Source organism: Nomascus leucogenys, chromosome X (genome assembly GCF_006542625.1).
Source record: "Nomascus leucogenys isolate Asia chromosome X, Asia_NLE_v1, whole genome shotgun sequence".
Taxonomy (NCBI): domain Eukaryota; kingdom Metazoa; phylum Chordata; class Mammalia; order Primates; family Hylobatidae; genus Nomascus; species Nomascus leucogenys.
The window spans coordinates 137373776-137392703 of record NC_044406.1 but is presented as its reverse complement, the minus strand read 5'-3'; the positions used below and the strand labels follow the sequence as shown (position 1 = coordinate 137392703).

Below are 18928 nucleotides of genomic sequence, written 5' to 3'. Positions count from 1 at the left end.
TGCTTTGGTTATTCAAGGCCTTTTGTTATTCTACATAAATTTTAGGATTCGTCTTTTATTTTTCTGTGGAGAATGTCATTGGTATTTTTGGTAGGGATTGTATTGATTTGTAAGTTGCTTTGTGTAATATTGTCATTTTAACAATATTAATTCTGTCAATCAATGAGTGTGGTGTATATTTCCATTTTTTGTGCCCCCTTCAATTCCTTTCATCAGTTTTTTATAGTTTCCTTGTATTGATCTTTCAATTTTTGAGTTATATTGATTTTTAGGTATTTTGCATTTTTTGCAGTTATTGTAAATGGGATTGCCCTCTTGATTTGTTTGACATTGGCATATATAAATGTTACTGTTTTTGAATGTTGATTTCATATACTGCAACTTTATGGAATTCATTTATCAGTACTAACAATTTTTTGTTGGAGTCTTTAGGTATTTCTAGGTGTAAGATCATATTATCTGCAAATGATGCTCCATAGGCAACAAAACAAGTCTGAACAATTTAAAAGAAATAGAATTTATATCATGTATCTTTTCTGTCCACAATGGAATAAAACTAGAAATCAGAAACAAGATGAACTTTGTAAACTACACAAACACATGGAAATTAAAGAACATGCTCCTGAATAACCAATAAGCCAATGGAAAAATTAAGTAGTAAATTTAAGACCAGGCACAGTGGCTCATGCCTGCAATCTCAGCACTTTGGGAGGTCCAGGCACACCGATCCCTTGAGCTCAGGAGTTCAAGACCAGCCTGGGCAACATCACAAAACCTCATCTCTACACAAAAAGTACAAAAATTAGCCAGGTGTGGTGACATGCACTTATAGTCTCAGCTACTTGGGAGGCTGAGGTGGGAGGATCACTTGAGCCCAGAAGATTGAGGCTGCAGTGAGCCATGTTCATGCCACTGCATTCCAGCCTGGGTGACAAAGTGAAACCCCGTCTCAAAACAAAGTGTGTTAGTCCATTCTCATGCTGCTAATAAAGACATACCCAAGAATGGGTAATTTATAAAGGAAAGAGGTTTAATGGACTCACAGTTACACATGGCTAGGAGGCCTCATAATCCTGGTGGAAGACAAAGGAAGAGCAAAGGGACATCTTACATGGAGGCAGGGAAGAGGGCATGTGCAGGGGCACTCCCCTTTGTAAAACCATCTTATCTCATGAAACTTATTCACTATCAGGAGAACAGCATGGGAAAAATCCACCCCCATGATTCAATTACCTTCTACCGGGTCCCTCCCATGACATGGAATTATTACAATTGAAGGTGAGATTTGGGTGGGGACACAGAGCCATTATCACAAAGCAAATTTGAAAATGTACTGAAACAACAAAAATGGAAATACAACATGAAAATCTATGGGATATAGTAAAAGCAGTACTAAGAGTAAAGTTTACAGCAATAGACACTTAAGTGAAAAAAATAGAAAGACACTCAAAAAAACAACCTAATGATGCACTTCAAAAACTAAAAAAAAGTAAGCACAAATCAAACCCCAAATTAGTAGAAGGTGTAACAGTAAAGATCAGTGCAAAAATAAATGAAATTAAAACAAAATATACAGAAGATCAATGAAAAAACTTGTTTTTTGAAAAGATAAAATCAACAAACCTGTAGCTACACCAAGAGAAAGAGAGAAGACCCAAATAAAATCAGAAATGAAAAAGGAAGCACAAGTGGGATCTCCAAAATAAAAAGAATAATTCCAAACTATTATAAACAATTATATACCAATAAATTAGAAAAACTGGAAGAAATGGATACATTCCTTGACACATACAGCTTACTAAGGCTAAACCATGAAGAAAGAGAAAACCTCAATAAACCAATAATGAGTGATGAGATAGAAGCTATAATAAAATTTCTCTCATCAAATAAAACCCAGGACCTGATGGCTTCATTGCTTAATTCTAGCAAACATTTAAAAAATTAATAATACCAATTCACTCAAACTCTTCAAAAACTTAAAGAGATGGGAATATGTCCAAACTCATTCCACAAAGCCAATATCACCCCAATATTAAAACCATAGAAGGCCACAACAAAACTAGAAGCCAGTATCACTGATGAACATAGATACAAAAATCCTCAACAAAATACTAGCAAAGCAAATACAACAACACATTAAAAAGTTTATTCACCGTAATCAAGTAGGATTCATCCCAGGAATGCAAGAATGGTTCAACATATACAAATTAATAAATGTGATAAATCACATTAAGAGTGTCAAGAACAAAAAGCCATGTGATTATTTTAATAGATGCCAAAAAAGAATTTGATAAAATCCAACATCCATTTATGATGAAAACCCTCAACAAAATGGATATAGAAAGAATATAACTCAAAATAATAAAGGTTGTATATGACAAACCCACAGTTAACATTGTGTTAAACAGTGAAAAAATTGAATTAATGTAGTTATTTGTTTCACTTTGTTTTTACAGCTCTTATTATCATTTGTAGACATTGATTATTTGTTTAGGATAACTGTGTCAATACTTATGCTCACCATTCCTTTTTGCATCTTTCTGCTGGCTATATTTTTAAACACATGAAGATCTTCTTTTAGTAGTTCTTTTCATGATAATTCATTCAATCATCTACTGATTTAAAATTCTTATAGAGCATCTGCTATATGCTATGCAGAGTTTTATGTGGTGTAGATATAGCAGTAAACAAAACAAAGTCCCTGCTCTCATGGAGCTTCCAGGCTAGTGGAAGCTGGCTAGTGCAGTGTAAACAAAAAATATTTTTTTTTCAGTGCTATAAGGAAGAAAAATAACTCATGGTAAGAGGAAGGGAGATTACTATTAATGATAGGATATTCAAGCAATGCTTCTGATACAGTAACTTTTGATTGAAACCTGAAGGCTGTGAGTGATTCAGTCATGAGAAAACCTGGAGCAACAGTGAAGATCTGTTCATGGTAAATTCTCTGCCTTATTTTACTTATCTAAAATTATCTTTATTTTGACTTCACTCTTAAATGACAATCTAAGTTTGGCTATAGAATTCTGAGGTGATCGTTACTTTTCTGTCAACATTTTCTTCCCAGGTTTGTGAGTTTTTATGATGAAGGGATGTTGAATTTTATCAAACGCTTTTTCAGCATCAATTGAAATGATCATATGGTTTTTGTCTTTCATTCTATAGATATGCTGTATTGCATTGACTGAATTGCATATGTTGAACAGTCCTTGAATCCCAGGGATAAATCCCACCTGGACATGATGAGTGATCTTTTTAATGTGTTGTTGAATTTGGTTTGCTAGTATTTTCTTGAAAATTTTTCCCTCAATATTCATCAGATATATTATCTTGTAGTTTTTTTATGTGTCTTTGTCTAGTTTTGGTATGAAGGTAATGCTGGCCTTATAGAATGCTCTTGGTATAGGATTCCCTTCTCCTCTATTTTTTGGAATAGTTTGAGTAGGATTGGTATTAGTTCTTCTTTAAATGTTTGGTAGAATTCATCAGTGAAGCCATCAGGTCCCAGGCTTTTCTTTGCTAGGAGTCTTTTTATTATGGCATTGATCACATTACCTGTTATTGGTCTGTTCAGGTTTGGATTTCTTCATGGTTCAATCTTGGTAGGTTTGTATGTGTCTTAGAATTTCTCAATTTCTTCTAGATTTTCCAATTTATTGGCAAATAGTTGCTCTTAGTAGCCAATAATTATCCTTTGAATTTCTTCCTTATCAATTTTAATGTCTCCTTTTTCATCTCTGATTTTTTTTCATTATTCTCTCTTTTCTTCTTAGTCTGGCTAAAGGTTTATCGAGTTTGTTTATCTTTTCACAAACCTACTGTTTTTCATTGATCTTTTGTGCTGTTTTATTTATTAAAGTTTCATTTATTTCTGCTCTGATCTTTATTATTTCTTTTCTTCTACTAATGTTGGGTTTGGTTTGCTCTTGTTTTTCTGGTTCTTTAAGATGCATTGTTAGGTTGTTTATTTGAAGTTTTTCTTCCTTTTTGGTAGAGGCACTTATATCTATAAACTTCCCTCTTAGCACTGCTTTCATTGCATGCCATAGGTTTTGGTATGTTGTGTTTGCATTATCATTTGTTTCAAGGAATTTTTCAATTTCTCTCTTAATTTCTTCAATGACCCATTGGTCATTCAGGAGTATGTTGTTTAATTTCCATGTGTTTGTGAAGTTTCCAAAATTCCTCTTATTATTGATCTCTAGTTTTATTCCATTGTGGTCAGAGAATAGGCTTGATATTATTTCAAATTTTTTTAATGTTTTAAGGCTTGTTTTGTGGCCTAACATAGGGTCTATCCTTAAGAATGTCACATGTGCTGAGGAGAAAAATGTGTATTCTGCAACCATTGGAGGAAATGATCTGTAAATATCTATTAGGTCCATTTGATCTATACTGCAGATTAAGTCCAACGTTTATTTGATGATTGTCTGTCTGGACTATCTGTCCAATGTTGAAAGTGAGTTGTTGAATTCTCCAGCCATCATCACATCGGGCTCCATCTCTCTAACTCTAATAATATTTGCTATATATTTCTGGGTGCTCCAGCATTGGGTGCATATATATTTACAATTGTTATTTCCTATTGCTGAATTGAACCGTTTATCATTATATAGTGACCTTCTTTGTATCTTCTTATAGTTTTTTTCTTGATACCTATTTTGTCTGATATAAGTGTAGCTACTCCTGCTCTTTTTTGCTTTCCATCTGCATGGAATATCTTTTTCCATCCCTTTATTTTCAGTTTATATGTGTCTTTAAAGGTGAGGTGTGTTTCTTTTAGGCAACAGACCACTGGCTTTTGCTTTTTTCATCCACTCACCCACTGTATTTTTTTATTACAGCATTTAGTCAATATACATTCAGTATTATTAGTAGTAAGCAAAGACTTACTTCTGCCATTTTGTTATTTGTTTTCTAATTGTTTTATGGTCTTTTCTTCCTTTTTTCTTCCCTTCCTGTCATTGTTTTACTGAAGGTGATTTTCTCTGATGATACGATTTAGTTTCTTACTTTTTACTTTTTAAGTATCCATTGTATGGTTTTCGATTTAAGTTTACCATGAGGCTTGCAAATACTATCTTATGCCCCATTATTTAAGCTGATGACAACTTAGTATTGTTCCCATAAACAAACAAGGAAAAAGAAAACTAATAAAAATTCTATACCTTATTTTTTCCCCCACTTTTTTAACTTTTTGTTGTTTCTATTTATATCTTATTGTACTATGTCTTGGAAAGTTGTTGTAGTTATTATTTTTGATTAGTACATCATTGAATCTTTCTATGAAGATAAGAGTAGTTTACACAGCACAGTTGCAGTGTTATAGTATTCTGTGTTTTTCTGTGTACTTAGTAATACCAGGGAGTTTTGTACCTTCAGATTATTTCTTATTACTTATTAATGTTCTTTTCTTTCTGATTGAAATACTGCCCTTAGCATTTCCTGTAGGGCAGGTCTGAAATCCCTCCGCTTTTGTTTTTCTGGGAAATTATTTATTTATCTTTCATGTTTGAAGGATATTTTCAATAGATTTACTATTCTAGGGTAAAAGTTTTTTTACTTCAGTACTTTAAATATGTCACGCCATTCTCTCCTGTCTTGTAAGGTTTCCATTGAAAAGTCTGCTGCCAGATGTATTGGAGATCCATTCCATGTTGTTTCTTTTCTCTAGCTGCTTTTATAAGTATTTCTTTATTTTTGACCTTTGGGAGTTTGATTATGAAATGTTCTTGATGTAGTCTTCTTTGAGTTAGGTCTGCTTGATGTTCTATAACCTTCTTGTACTTGGATAATGAGATCTTTCTCGGGATTTGGAATATTCTCTGTTATTGTCCCTTTCAATAAACTTTCTACCTCTATCTCTTTCTGTACCTCCTCTTTAAGGCCAATAACTCTTAGATTTGCCCTTTTGAGGCTACTTTCTTGTTCCTGAAAGCATGCCTCATTGTTTTTTATTCCTTTTACTTTTGTCTCCTATTACTGTGTACATTCAAATAGCCTGTCTTCAGGCTCAATAATTATTTCTTCTGCTTGACTCATTCTACTATTAAAAGACTCTGATGCATTCTTCAGTATGCCTATTGCATTTTTCAGTTCGAGAATTTCTGCTTGATTCTTTTTAACTATTTCAGTCTCTGTTAATTTTATCTGATAGAATTCTGAATTCCTTCTCTGTGTGATATTGAATTTCTTTGAGTTTCCTCAACACAGTTATTTTGAATTCTCTCTCTGAAAGGTCACATATCTCTTTCTCCAGGTTTGTTCCCTGGTGCCTTATTTAGTTTATGATGTGGTTTAGCTGTGTCCCCACCCAAAACTCATCTTAAATTGTAGTTCCCATAATCCCCACATGTCACAGAAGGGACCCGGTTGGAGGTAGATGAATCATGGGGGTGCTTACTCTCGTGCTGTTCTTGTGATAGTGAGTGAGTTCTCAAGAGATATAAGGGGCTTTTCCCTCTTTTGCTTGGCACTTCTCTCTCCTGCCACCACGTGAAGAAGGATGTGTTTGCTTCCCTTTCTGCTATAATTGTAAATTTCCTGAGGCCTCCTCAGCCATGCTGAACTGTGATTTAATCAAGCTTCTTTCCCTTATAAGTTACAGTCTCGGGTATGTCTTTATTAGCAGTGTGAGAATGGACTAATACAGTAAACTGGTATCACAGAGAGTCGGACACTGTTGTAAAGATGCCTGAAAGTGTGGAAGAGACTTTGGAACTGGATGACAGGCAGAGGGTGAAACAGTTTGGAGGTCTCAGAAGAAGAAAAAAAATGTGGGAAAGTTTGGAACTTTCTAGAGACTTAGAGGGCTCAGAAGACAGGAAGATGTGGGGAAGTTTTGAGCTTCCTAGAGACTCGTTGAATGGCTTTGACCAAAATGCTGATAGCGATATGTACAATAAAGTCCAGGCTGAGGTGATCTCAGATGGAAATAAGGAACTTGTTGGAAACTGGAGCAAAGGTGACTTTTGTTATGCTTTAGCAAAAAGACTGGTGACATTTTGCCCCTGCCCCAGCGATCTGTGGAACTTTGAATTTGAAAGAGATGATTTAGGGTATCTGGTGGAAGAAATTTCTAAGTGGCAAAGCATTCAAGAGGTGACAGAGGGAAATATGGGGTTGAAGGCCACACACAGAATTCCCACTGGGGCACCGCATAGTGGAACTGTGAGAAGAGGGCCACCATCCTCCAGACCCCAGAATGGTAGATCCACTGACAGCTTGCACCATGCACCTGGAAAAGCCACAGACACTCAACTCCAGGCCATGAAAACAGCTGGGAGGGGGGCTGTACCCTGCAAAGCCACAGGGGTGGAGCTGCCTAAGGCCATGGGAGTCCACCTCTTGCATCCGCATGACCTGGCTGTGAGACATGGAGTCAAAGGACATCATTTTGGAACTTTAAGGTTTAATGACTGCACTGTTGGATTTTGGACTTGCATGGGGACTGTAGCCCCTTTGTTTGGCCAATTTCTACTGTTTGGAATGGATGTATTTACCCAATGCCTGTACCCCCATTGTATCTAGGTAGTAATGAACTTTCTTTTGATTTTACAGACTCATAGGTGGAAAGGACTTGCCTTGTCTCAGATGAAACTTTGAACTTGGACTTTTGAGTTAATGCTGGAGTTAGTTAAGAATTTGGGGAACTGTTGGAAGGACATGATTGTATTTTTAAATGTGAGGATATGAAATTTGGGAGGCACCAGGGGTGGAATTATATGATTTGGCTGTTCCCTCATCCAAATCTCATCTTGAGTTGTAGTTCCCATAATCCCCATGTGTCATAGGAGGGGCCTGGTGGGGGTGATTAAATTATGGGGGCGGTTACCCTCATGCTGTTTTCATGATAGTGAGAGAGTGCTAATGAAATCTGATGGTTTTATAAGTGGCTTTTCCCCCTTTTGCCTGGCACTTCTTGCTGCCACCGTGTGAAGAAGGACCGTGTTTGCTTCCCCTTCTGCCATGATTGTAAGTTTCCTGAGGTCTCTCCATCCATGCTGAACTTTTAGTCAATTAAATTTCTTTTCTTTATAAATTACCCAGCCTCAGGTATGTCTTTATTTGTATCATGAGAATGGAGTAATACAGTTCATTTGGTGAGTTCATGTTTTTCTTGGATTGTCTTTATACTTCTAGATGTTCATCAGGTCTGGGCATTGAAGAGTATGGTATTTATCATAGTCTTCTCAGTCTGGGCTTGTTTGTACCCCTCCTTTTTGGGAAGGCTTTCTGGATATTTGAAAGGACTTGGGTGTTGTGATATAAGCTCTATCTGTTTTAGGGGGCACCTCAAGCTCAGTAACACTGTGGTTCTTGCAGTCTTTTAGAGGTTCTGCCTTAATGTTCTTAGACAATATCCAGAAGAATTCTCTGCATTACCAGTCAAAGACTTTTATTGGCTTCCCTTACTAACTTTCAAACAAATTAAGTCTCTCCCTATATTCTAAGCCACCTGAAGCTGAGAGTGGAGTGACAAAAGCACCCCTATGGCCACCACCACTATGACTGTGCTGGGTCAGACCTGAACCCAGCACAGTATTGGGTCTCACTCAACGCTTCCTGTAACTACTTCCTGGCTACTGCCTATGTTCACTCAAGGCCTTGGTGTTCTACGATCAGTATATGACAAAGCCAGCCAGGCCTGTGTCCTTCCATTTGGGGTGGTGAATTCTTCCAGGCCCTTGGCAGATCTAGACATGCCATCTGGGAGCCAGAGACTACAGTCATAAAGAGAAATCTATCTGGTTTTCCTCTTGTACTGCAGCTGAGCTGGCTCTCAAACCACAACATGCACTCTTTCCTACTCCACCTTCCCCTTTTCATAGGCAGAGGAGCCTCACCTCATGGCCACCACCACCACAGCCCCACAAGAGTACTGCCGGACTACTACTGATGTTCCCTTAAGGCCCAAAAGCTCTTCAGTTAGCTTGTACTGAATACTTCCTGGCCTGGGACTCACCTTTCAGGGCAGTCTCCTCCAGTCTGGCCCAAGGCAGGTCCAGAAATGCTGTCTAGGAGCCAAGTCCTCAAATCAGGGTCCCCAAGAGCTTGCTTGATGCTCTTACACACTGAGGCCAAGCTCGTACCGAAGGTTGAATAAAAAAAATCCCATTTACTTTTCCCTCCACTTTTTTCAAGCGGAGTCTAGTCCCATAGCCATCACAGCTGGGAATGTACTGAGTCTCACCTGAAGCTAGCAAATCTCAGAGCCTCATCCAAGGCCTACCACATACTGTTTGGGTATCACTGCTGGTTAGTCAGGGCCCAAAGGCACTTTAGTTAGCAGGGGATAAATCCTGCCAGGGTTGGTTCCTTCCCTTCAAGGCAATGGGTTTCCATCTGACCCAGTGTGTTTCTAGAAATGTCATCTGGGAGGTAGGGCCTGTAAAAAGGGCCTCACAACTCTGACTGCTGCCCTATCCTGCCGTGGCTGAGCTGGTATCCAAGATGCAAGACAAAATCTTCCCTACTCTTCCCTCTCCTCTACTCGAGTGGAAGGAAGCGATCTCTTTTGGAGCTGCAAGCTGTGCAGCTTTGGGTTAGGAGAGGAATGAAGCCAGCACTCCCTTAGCTGCCCTGGCTGGTGTCTCCATAGGTCACATGTCTCCCCACAATCAGTCCACTGGCTCTGGGCCCAGTTTAGCACTAGAAATCACCTACGAGTTGCTGCCCTTGTGGCCTAGACTGCTGTTCATGTTTACTTAGGGCTCCAGAGCACTTTAGCCCAAGGTGGCAAGGCTTATGGAAACTGAAGTTGCAACTGCTGGGATCAGTGATTCCCCTCTGGCTAGGGCTAGGATAAACGCTCCCTCCATCGGCAGGCATCGGCTAAGTTTGGTCTGGTTTTGCTTTCTGCTGTAACAGGGAAGCACTAGTTCAATGTCCCACAATTGCTGTGCTCTCCCCCTCGTCAGCGTACAGAACAGTTCTCCATGCCACACCACCACTGACAGCAGATTGGGGAGGGGTGGTGTCAGTGATTCAAGACTGTTTTTCCTACCTCTTCTGTAACTCTTTCAGTGATATGTAGTTAAAATCAGGTACTGTGAGTGCTCTCCTGATTTTTAATTCCTATGAAGGTGCTTTTGTGTGTGTGTATAGATAGTTGTTAAATTGGTGTCCTTGCTGGGGGAGGGGGGGGAGGGACAATCAGTGGAGCCTTCTATTGTGCCATCTTGTTGTGCCCTCAACAACATTTTCAAAGTGTATTTTTATTGTCTTTTTGGTTTCTATTGTTTCATTTAAGAAGTCAACAGAAGTGGTGGTTATAAGTCAAGTGGTCATATCTTTGTAGGTAGTATGTCTTTTCTGTTTTGTAATTTTAAAAATCTCTTCTTTGGTATTCTTTAAATTCATTATGTACTGGCTGGGATCTATTTTAATTTATTGAGCTTGCAATTCATTATGGTACTTGAAGCTAAGGATGCATATATTTCAACAATTCTGGAAATTGTAGTCCATTACTACTTTGAATATCGTTTCTCCCCTATTTTCTTGAATCTCTCACATTTAGAATTGTAATACATGTATACTGAAACTTTTATTTTTATCCTTCATAGTACTATAGCTCCCTTTCATATTTCCTATCAGTTATACGTCTTAAATGTGAACTGGGCAATTTTTCCTCATATGTATTTTCCAGTTCACTAATATCTCTTTCATAATATCTAATCTTCAATGTAACACACCCACTGAACCTTTATTTTCAATGACTATTTTTCTTTTACAGAAAGTCAACTTCAATTAGATAGATCTTTTTCAAATTTGCTTTTACTTTCTCCCTTCCCCTCATAACCTTTATAATTTTAATTATAGTTTTTTTCGTAATCAGTACTGGATAATTATGTTATATGAAGTCCTTGGAGGAGTTCTAATTCAGTTTTATCTTGTATCTGTCGACCCTTACTTGTAACCATTTCCTTAGGTGTTTTGTCATCAAGGACAGTCAAGTAATTTTCAGCAATCATTAATTTGTGGTTCTGTCCTTCCAATTTTTTGTGTGTTTGCTTTGGCAAGTCAATCTAGTGGTATACCCAGCTTAAGACCAATTTTTATGTTAAGTTTTCAGCTTGTAAACTTCAGATCAGGCAGACAGTATACATTTGGACATCAATCCCACATATGATTAGAATTTTGAGGTTGCTTCATTTCAGTAGAAACACTTTCTCCTCAACTCCTGCCCCTTCCTTTTTGAACTTTTGTATTGTGATCTGATTTTGTCTAGTTAAGTTGATCTAGTTTACCCTTTTGCTAAGCTCTTCAGGATCTTGGCTTTATGTGAAAGTCTAGTTCCAGCTTCTTATCTGCTACAGTCCTGCCTCCTCTTCTTCTTAAAAGTGTTCCAGTTTAGGCAACCAATGATATGATCTTTAAATCTGTAGGCAGGAATGTTTTTGGTATACTAAAGGAAGAGAAATGCCAGAATGGCTAATCTTTAAAGGAAAGAGTGTTTGGAGAATAACTTAGGAAGGCAAGGGCCAGCTTATGGCAAGGAAAAGTTCATTCCACATATGATTGGAAGCCATTAGGGGATTTTAAACCAAAGAATATTCAGCAAATTCTGGCTTTCATTTCTTTTAACCTGGCTATCTGGAAGTGTCCCCTGTGCCTTGTGTAGTTCAGTGGTCAAATATTTGGGCAGATGTTATACTCAGATTTTGGGACTCACCCTCTCAGTGGTTCTCTTGTTCCCAAGACTTCCTCATGAATTTTCATCTTCCAATCCAGAGCTTATTCTCTGATAAGCTAATACTTTTTCAGATTTCCTCCACTTGAATTGTGATGGATTAAGGAATTCCTTCAGTCTAAATGGTAGCAAATCCACAAACATCACCCAGCTCATTTCTTTCATTTAGTGGACCACTATCTTATTGTTCCTGCCTATTTTTTTTTAACTGGGCCCCAGGGTCTCTCCTATTTGTGTGTAGTATAGTGATCAGCCAGAATTTTTGGCAGAATGTATATTCAGATTTGGAGGCCCATCCGTTTTGGGATTCTCTTACTTTTGAGTCTTCCATCCCTAATGGTCCAGATTCTCTGCCACCTTGAGCCGGTAAGGCTATTGTATATGCCACAGGAATTCTAGGTTTGGGAAGCACCTTCAAGAAAGAAAAATCACAAACTCACAATTCTAATCTATTGCTGCTGCCATCTTTCAAAGGTAAACTCACCTTAGGTTTCTGTCTGCTTTCAGTCACACTCCACTGCTTTCGAGTAACACAGGTATATACAGTTGTTGTTCAGGTTTTATAATTAATAGCTACAAGAAAATGTACTTAAACAATTTATTATGCTGTTACCAATACCTGGAACGTTTATTGTTCATTTATTTTGTATTTAGATAAACAGCAAATTTGAATATTTTCTTCACATTTATTAGCAATTTTTATCCATTTCATGACTTTGCTGTTCATTTACCCATTTTTATCTTATTTGTCTATAAGGTATGTTTTTTATCTTATTTATCTATAATATTTCATTATTTATTGAGGATAATAAGCTATTCGCTAATCAGACATATTGTTATTTCGAGGCTCAGATTAAATGTATGATAAAATGTAAGGTTTTGGTTTTGTGGCGATTTTTATATTGGCCTTTGATGTTCATATGGGGTCATTAAGCAGTAGAGACAAGGTAAGAAACTTGTTCTTATTTGGGTGTCACTGCATAGAGGAGGGAGCACTTGCCTTTTCATAAGGCAAAGTCTTATGATCAGCTTGTGTGCCGTGTGGGGATGTGTTGACAGTGGTCTTCCTTAAAAACGCCTTGTCAAATATGTTATCCCCATGCTTATTAATCTCCATGGCATTATTTCTTAATCATAATCATTTTCCTTACACACCAGGAGCTACTGTTAATAGACTGCTGCTTCTCTGCATCAGAGGAAATACTGCAAGGTAATTAATATTTGCTAAGGGCACTATGAGCCCTAACCAGAACTCAACTGAAACATTGTTTTTCTCTCTTTTCATCCCTAGGAGTACACTATTGATGTATTTTTTCGGCAGACATGGCATGATGAAAGACTGAAATTTGATGGCCCCATGAAGATCCTTCCACTGAACAATCTCCTGGCTAGTAAGATCTGGACACCTGACACCTTCTTCCACAATGGCAAGAAATCGGTGGCTCATAACATGACCACGCCCAACAAGCTGCTCAGATTGGTGGACAACGGAACCCTCCTCTATACGATGAGGTCAGAGAGTGGTGGTTCCCACCCAAAGTATATTGGGAGTAGGACTGGGCTTGAAAGCAGAATGTTTTAGAGTATCCATTGAAAATTCCCTGAAGTGTATAGATTAGGAATGTACAGGTATGTACATACTTCCTAATACAATTGCATGCATACATACTCACAGACATATATATTCTAATAAACACATAAATAGAGTTGCATAGATGAACATTTTGAGAAACACAGAGGTATACGTTCGTGATTTGTATATGCATGCATACCCAAAGACACATGTGGACTAACACAGAAGGACATACGTATTCAAGGACACTGAAATACACAAATTCACAAAAACATACACACAGGCATGAACGCTCATAATTAGAATTGATTAGGTTTAACTGCAACAACAAACTATCCCTATGATGCAGAGCTGTGAGAATCAAATGAGGTAACTATGGGTATTTTGTGAAACATATGGTGTTTTATAAACATAAATTTAAAAATACTTATTTTAATTTTTTATTTATTTAAATATATTTATTTTATGCTACATTATCTTCGGATACTGAGGATGATAATAAGTGAATTTTCCAAACAATTTAAGATTATATCTATATCAATCTATACATGGTGTTTATATGTGTGTGCATATGTGTGTGTGTGTATATATATATATATATATATATATATATAAATCTTCATAAAATATAAATTATATTTCATACTTTTCCAACTCCCAGTGGATAAAAAGATCACAATTTTATGTATTTCATGACTTATTACTGTCATAGAGTTATTAGGCATTAAATTTTGCTGTCAAAAAAATAAGTTTGAAAACATTTTCAGTGCAATGAGATTCTTTCCCCAATACTGAAAACCATTCTTGGTTTTTGGGTTTGCTTTTTTATGAATTTGCTTGTTCCTCTGATATCAGTTGTCACTTCCTGAAGCTTCCTTCCACATTAATGAGTGCTAATTTTGTGTAGTGGAGCTTCTATGGCTATTTAGAATTGGTGTATTTGTTATTTTGCAGAACAAACCTCAAATAATGCATGCCTGGTAAATAGGTGGTGAATAAATGAAGTGTGTTTGTCTGTATACTAATCTCTCATTACTTCAAATTTGCTATTTATTGGTGTTTTTCCTACAAGAATTTGGAAGATGAGGAGACGGTCAAGGAAAAAAGGATAATACTTAAGAGAGAAGTTGGATGAGAGATGGGAGGAAAAATGAACATAGAGGAGAAATGAGCATAGAGTGGAGGATAAAATAATGAAGAAGGAAAGTGGATAGAAGTGGGAAGATGAGGGTCAAGAGGGGAGGAGAAAACTAATTACACAGAGTACATAGAGGCATATATATTGGAGAAATGAGAATGGTGAAAAGAAAGAGAATATGAGAAGAGAGGAAAAAAAGAGTAGAGAAGTTGAGAAGACAAAGGATAAGATGGCGTAAAATAAACTAGATTAGATATTAGGATATCCTAAAGAGACAGGAGAATATAATGAAGTGGATGTAGTAGATGGGAATAAAGAGGAAAAGACATACAGAAGTAGGGGAAGGGACATGGGAGATGAACAAGAGGGAGGGAAATTGTAGACGGAAGAAAGAGAAGCTTTCCTTCATTTATTCATTTGCCAAACGTGTTTTGACTTCCTAATATATACATGGCCCTAAAGTAAATTCTGGAAATGCAAACATTAATGAGACATAGTCTCTGTCCTTAAGATAATCACAACATAATAGGGGAGAAAGACTAATAGGATAATAGCAAATGATGTTAACTAAAATGCTAAAGAGATGGGTAGTTATTGGAGAATAGAGCAGGGTCATCTAACTCATTGTTTTGGGACAGGTTGAGAGAAGAGTCCCTGGATAAGGCAACAGCTAGACTTCTGATTATTGGTATTAGCATTAGCGTTTTATATTATTATGTAAGTAGAATGCAGTCAAGAAACTTGTAGGTGGATAGGTAGAGGCAGAAGGAAGAGAGGAAGGACATTCTAGACAGAGAAAACCAAGTGAGCAGTTGCAGGGAATGGAAGGACATATTTTAGGCAAGAGACTGAGGTGGTCAGTTTTCTATTTCATATATGGCTCTGTAGTTACTGGGTAAATAATGCATTTGAAGGTAAAAAGACTGGAATTAGAGAAAATGATTAAGAAACAGCTGAAATAGTCTAGATTAAAAGTGGTGTTCTAATTCAGAACAATGGATTAAGATGGAGAAGTGGCGATATGTTGAGGAAATCGGCAGTAAATATAGAAAACTTCAGAATGACAGAGAGGAGGAGTTGTGAAGGTAGTAGGTATCCAAATAACATAGGTGAAAGATGGTACTGTAGGCTGGAGTAGATGATATGAAAGTTAGGACAAATTTAGATAAGTCTGTGAGGTTATTTTGGGACAAGATAAGCTTAAGGTGATTATAGATTATCCAGGGAAAGCAGTCTAATAGCAATTGGATATTCAAGTCTTAAGATCAGGAGAGATTTACAATGTAGAGATATAAAGTGTGGTATTGTTAGTATATTGGAACAAATGGAAACATGAAAATGGATGTCATCACTTCAGGAAAGAGTATAGAGGAAGAAGAATTTCATGCCAGGTATCTAGTCATCTAGAACTACTATCAGTAAGGCAGTGGAGGGGAAAGAGGAACCTATGAAAGAAACCAGGAAGAAAATGCCAGGGAGCTGTTAACAGTGTGCAGTATCTTGAAAGCTAAGTGTGGTAGTCAATATTACCACTTGCCAATATTTTCACTTCACCTCCATCTGGATACAAAGTAGTACTATACTTCCCTGAGCCTTGAAGTTCAGCATGGACAAATGACTTGCTTTGGCTAACCAAATGTGAGTGTAAATAGTATGTCAGCTCTGAGAGAGGATGGGAAGCCCTTCAAGAGCCAATACGTAATTTGCCATGTTGCCTTCCCCTGGCCACAGTAAGTAGCATTATGCCAGGTGATCTTGGCCCTATCATTCTATGCCCCTTATTGAAGATGACATAGAAGCGAGTGGGTCCCCCTTCCCCAACCAGAGATAGTGTGAGTGAGAAATAAACTTCCGTTACTTTAGGACACTGAGATTTTCAGATTGTTTCCTACTGCATATTGATCTAACCCACCTTGACTGATAAAGTTTCAAAACAATGAGAGTTATCAATAATAACACCACTAATAGTATAATAAGTATATTAATTAACATCAATATAGTACTTAAAATATGACAGACACTGTTCTAATCATTCTACTTTTATAATATTCATAACAGCTTTAACAACAGTATGAGATAGGTACTATTATCCCAACTTTACAGATGAAAAAAAACAGAGACACGACGTGGGTAAGAGAATTTTTCAAGTTCACTTGGGTAGTAGATGGTTGAGCCAGCATTATTAATATGGTAGTGTAGCTGCAAGTTCATGCACTTTACCCTGTTTACACATTTTTTACAACATTGTTGGCTATAAAAAGAGATGTAATATAGAGACTTAAAAGTATGTCTTAGGTTTGGTAACATGGAGGATATCAGTGTTCTTCACATACACTGTTTCAATACAGTGGCTAGTGCAATGGAGAGTTTTAGGAGTTGGAGTGGGGAGATAGTGCACATAGAAAATACCTTCGAGAAGCTTGTTTGAAAATGAAAGGGAGGGAAGTATCATAGCTACATTCAGGGGTAAAAGAAATTGCTTTTGTTTTCAGAGGAGAGATTGACACATATTTGTGAGATAGTACAAAAGAGTCAGTAGGAAGACAAAGATTGAAGATATAGTAGAACTAACACATCGCTGACAGCAAGTTCTCATAAATACCATAAAGGGGATGATATCAAATCTACAGTTAGAGTTTTACTTGAAATGAAGAGGGACACCTCTTCTCACATTGCATGAAAGGTTATGAGGTTATATATGAATGTTGGAATGAAGGTGGGGAGGATAGTACAGAGAAAAGGTATGAATGAGTGTCATATATCAAGGAGAATTTGGGGAAACAGAGCATTAGGGAAGGAATAGATGGAAGAGAGGCATGCTTGTAATAAATTATAGGAAAGAGAAGAGTTTGAAAAAGAGATAAGAGTTCACACAATTGTGAAAAGAATGGAGTGGAGTATATGTAAACAGGAAAGAAGCTGTATGGAATGAGGTGGATGGAGGGACAGAATAATGAGGAGGAGATGTGGATGGGCAGAAGACAGTAAGCAAATGGAAGAGAAGCAAGAGGAAGGAGAGAGTAATGGGCAGGAAAGGATCTGAACACAGTAGAGATTGCAAATAGTGAGGAAAAATAGAGAATGAATGAAAAGAACAGGATAGAGGAGAAACAACAATAAAAGGAATAACGCATAGAGAATAGGTTTAAGTTTTGGAGGAGGGATAGAGAAGACAGAAGAAAGGAGAGAGGATGGGAATATTGAAATATAAAAAAATAGAAGATGCAGGTTGAGGAGGGCAGAGGATGAAGCCAAGCAAAGGATTAGTTGCCTTGAAATACAGTTGAATGAATGGGAAGATGATGATAATTGAGCCCTTTATTCTAGTCTGAATTGGACAAGAAAGTCAAGTTCGATGAGATTAGAGTCCATGTAGAATGCCCTTGTGCTTATTCTGATTTACAGAACAGAGGAAGTACAGAAGCACAGAAGCATGATGAAGCCATCGGTTTCCTACACAGTAGCACCTTGGATCCAGGAAGGTGGGCCTGGAGGGAGACATAGGCTCAAAATGGAAAAATAAAAGCCTGGCTCTTTTTACAGCCCCACAATTGATTCACCTAGTGACCTTTGTCGAGTCACAAACCGTTCACTTTCTCTAGTCTGATAATAATGTAGCTGCTGCCTGTCTTGCAGGCATATGAAGAGCACAAATTGAATAAGGTTTGCAGAACACTTAGAATTTTTCAGAAAGTGTTATTCTACAGCACGCCTATTATTATTTTGACCCTCAGGAATCTTATCTGGAGTCCATGGGAAAACTATGGAAGGACAGCTTCCTACTAAAATCTGAGCAAGCCTTGCATGGGTATGTAACTAGGGCAGTTTAGAAAGAAGCCTTGCTTTGCCTCATCTTGGGACCTCAGAACAACCATAAAAATAGAGGCTAAAACCCATCACCTGCTGCTTACTTCATCAGCACACATACTAAAATTGGAACAATGCATAGATAATTAGCAGAGCCCAGCCCAAGATGATACACACATTTATAAAATATTTTCTATTATTCAGGTATGGATATATAAAGAACTTCATCTCTATTAATGTCATATTATTTGTTTATGAGGATACGGGTAAACGTGTTCATTGTATATAAATGTTGCATAATATATAATATAGTAAAAAAAAGTCCTATTGACTATCTGAATATGAAGGAGAACTATTTATTGAATTTAACTAGATTTTATCCTATTGACTTAAAACATTCATCAGCACATTCACGAGTGCTTATTATGTTTAAAGTTCTGGAATATCTGCTGAGCTACAGAGATAAATAAGGCACAGGTCATGCTCTTAATGACTCTACAGTTAAAGAGACCTATGCACAGATAGCTGCACAATAATATAAAAATTCCTGAAATGGAGGTGCAAAATGTGATAGAATCGCAGGAGAAGTCACATCTAAAATGATATGGGGTTATCAAAGAAAGCTGCAAAATGAGGTGATGCATAGTTTGTCCCTTGAATCTTGAAGGAAGTGTAGGTGACTATCAAACAAATGAGAGACAGCGCTGAGGTAGAGGAG

At 37.3% G+C, this 18928-nt stretch overlaps 1 protein-coding gene and 1 non-coding gene across 2 annotated transcripts in view; both read left to right on the top strand.

Annotated features, from left to right (window-relative positions):
* The window catches only part of GABRA3 (gamma-aminobutyric acid type A receptor alpha3 subunit), a 269212-nt gene that overhangs the window by 172316 nt on the left and 77968 nt on the right, over positions 1-18928 (top strand). Inside the window, exon 5 of the mRNA XM_003271855.4 lies at positions 12984-13204. Coding sequence (XP_003271903.1) covers positions 12984-13204 — 221 coding nt within the window. The remainder of the gene's footprint in view (positions 1-12983; positions 13205-18928) is intronic.
* Positions 18307-18411, top strand: LOC115833422. The gene has a single exon (XR_004028854.1). It is a non-coding gene; the product is annotated as a U6 spliceosomal RNA (small nuclear RNA).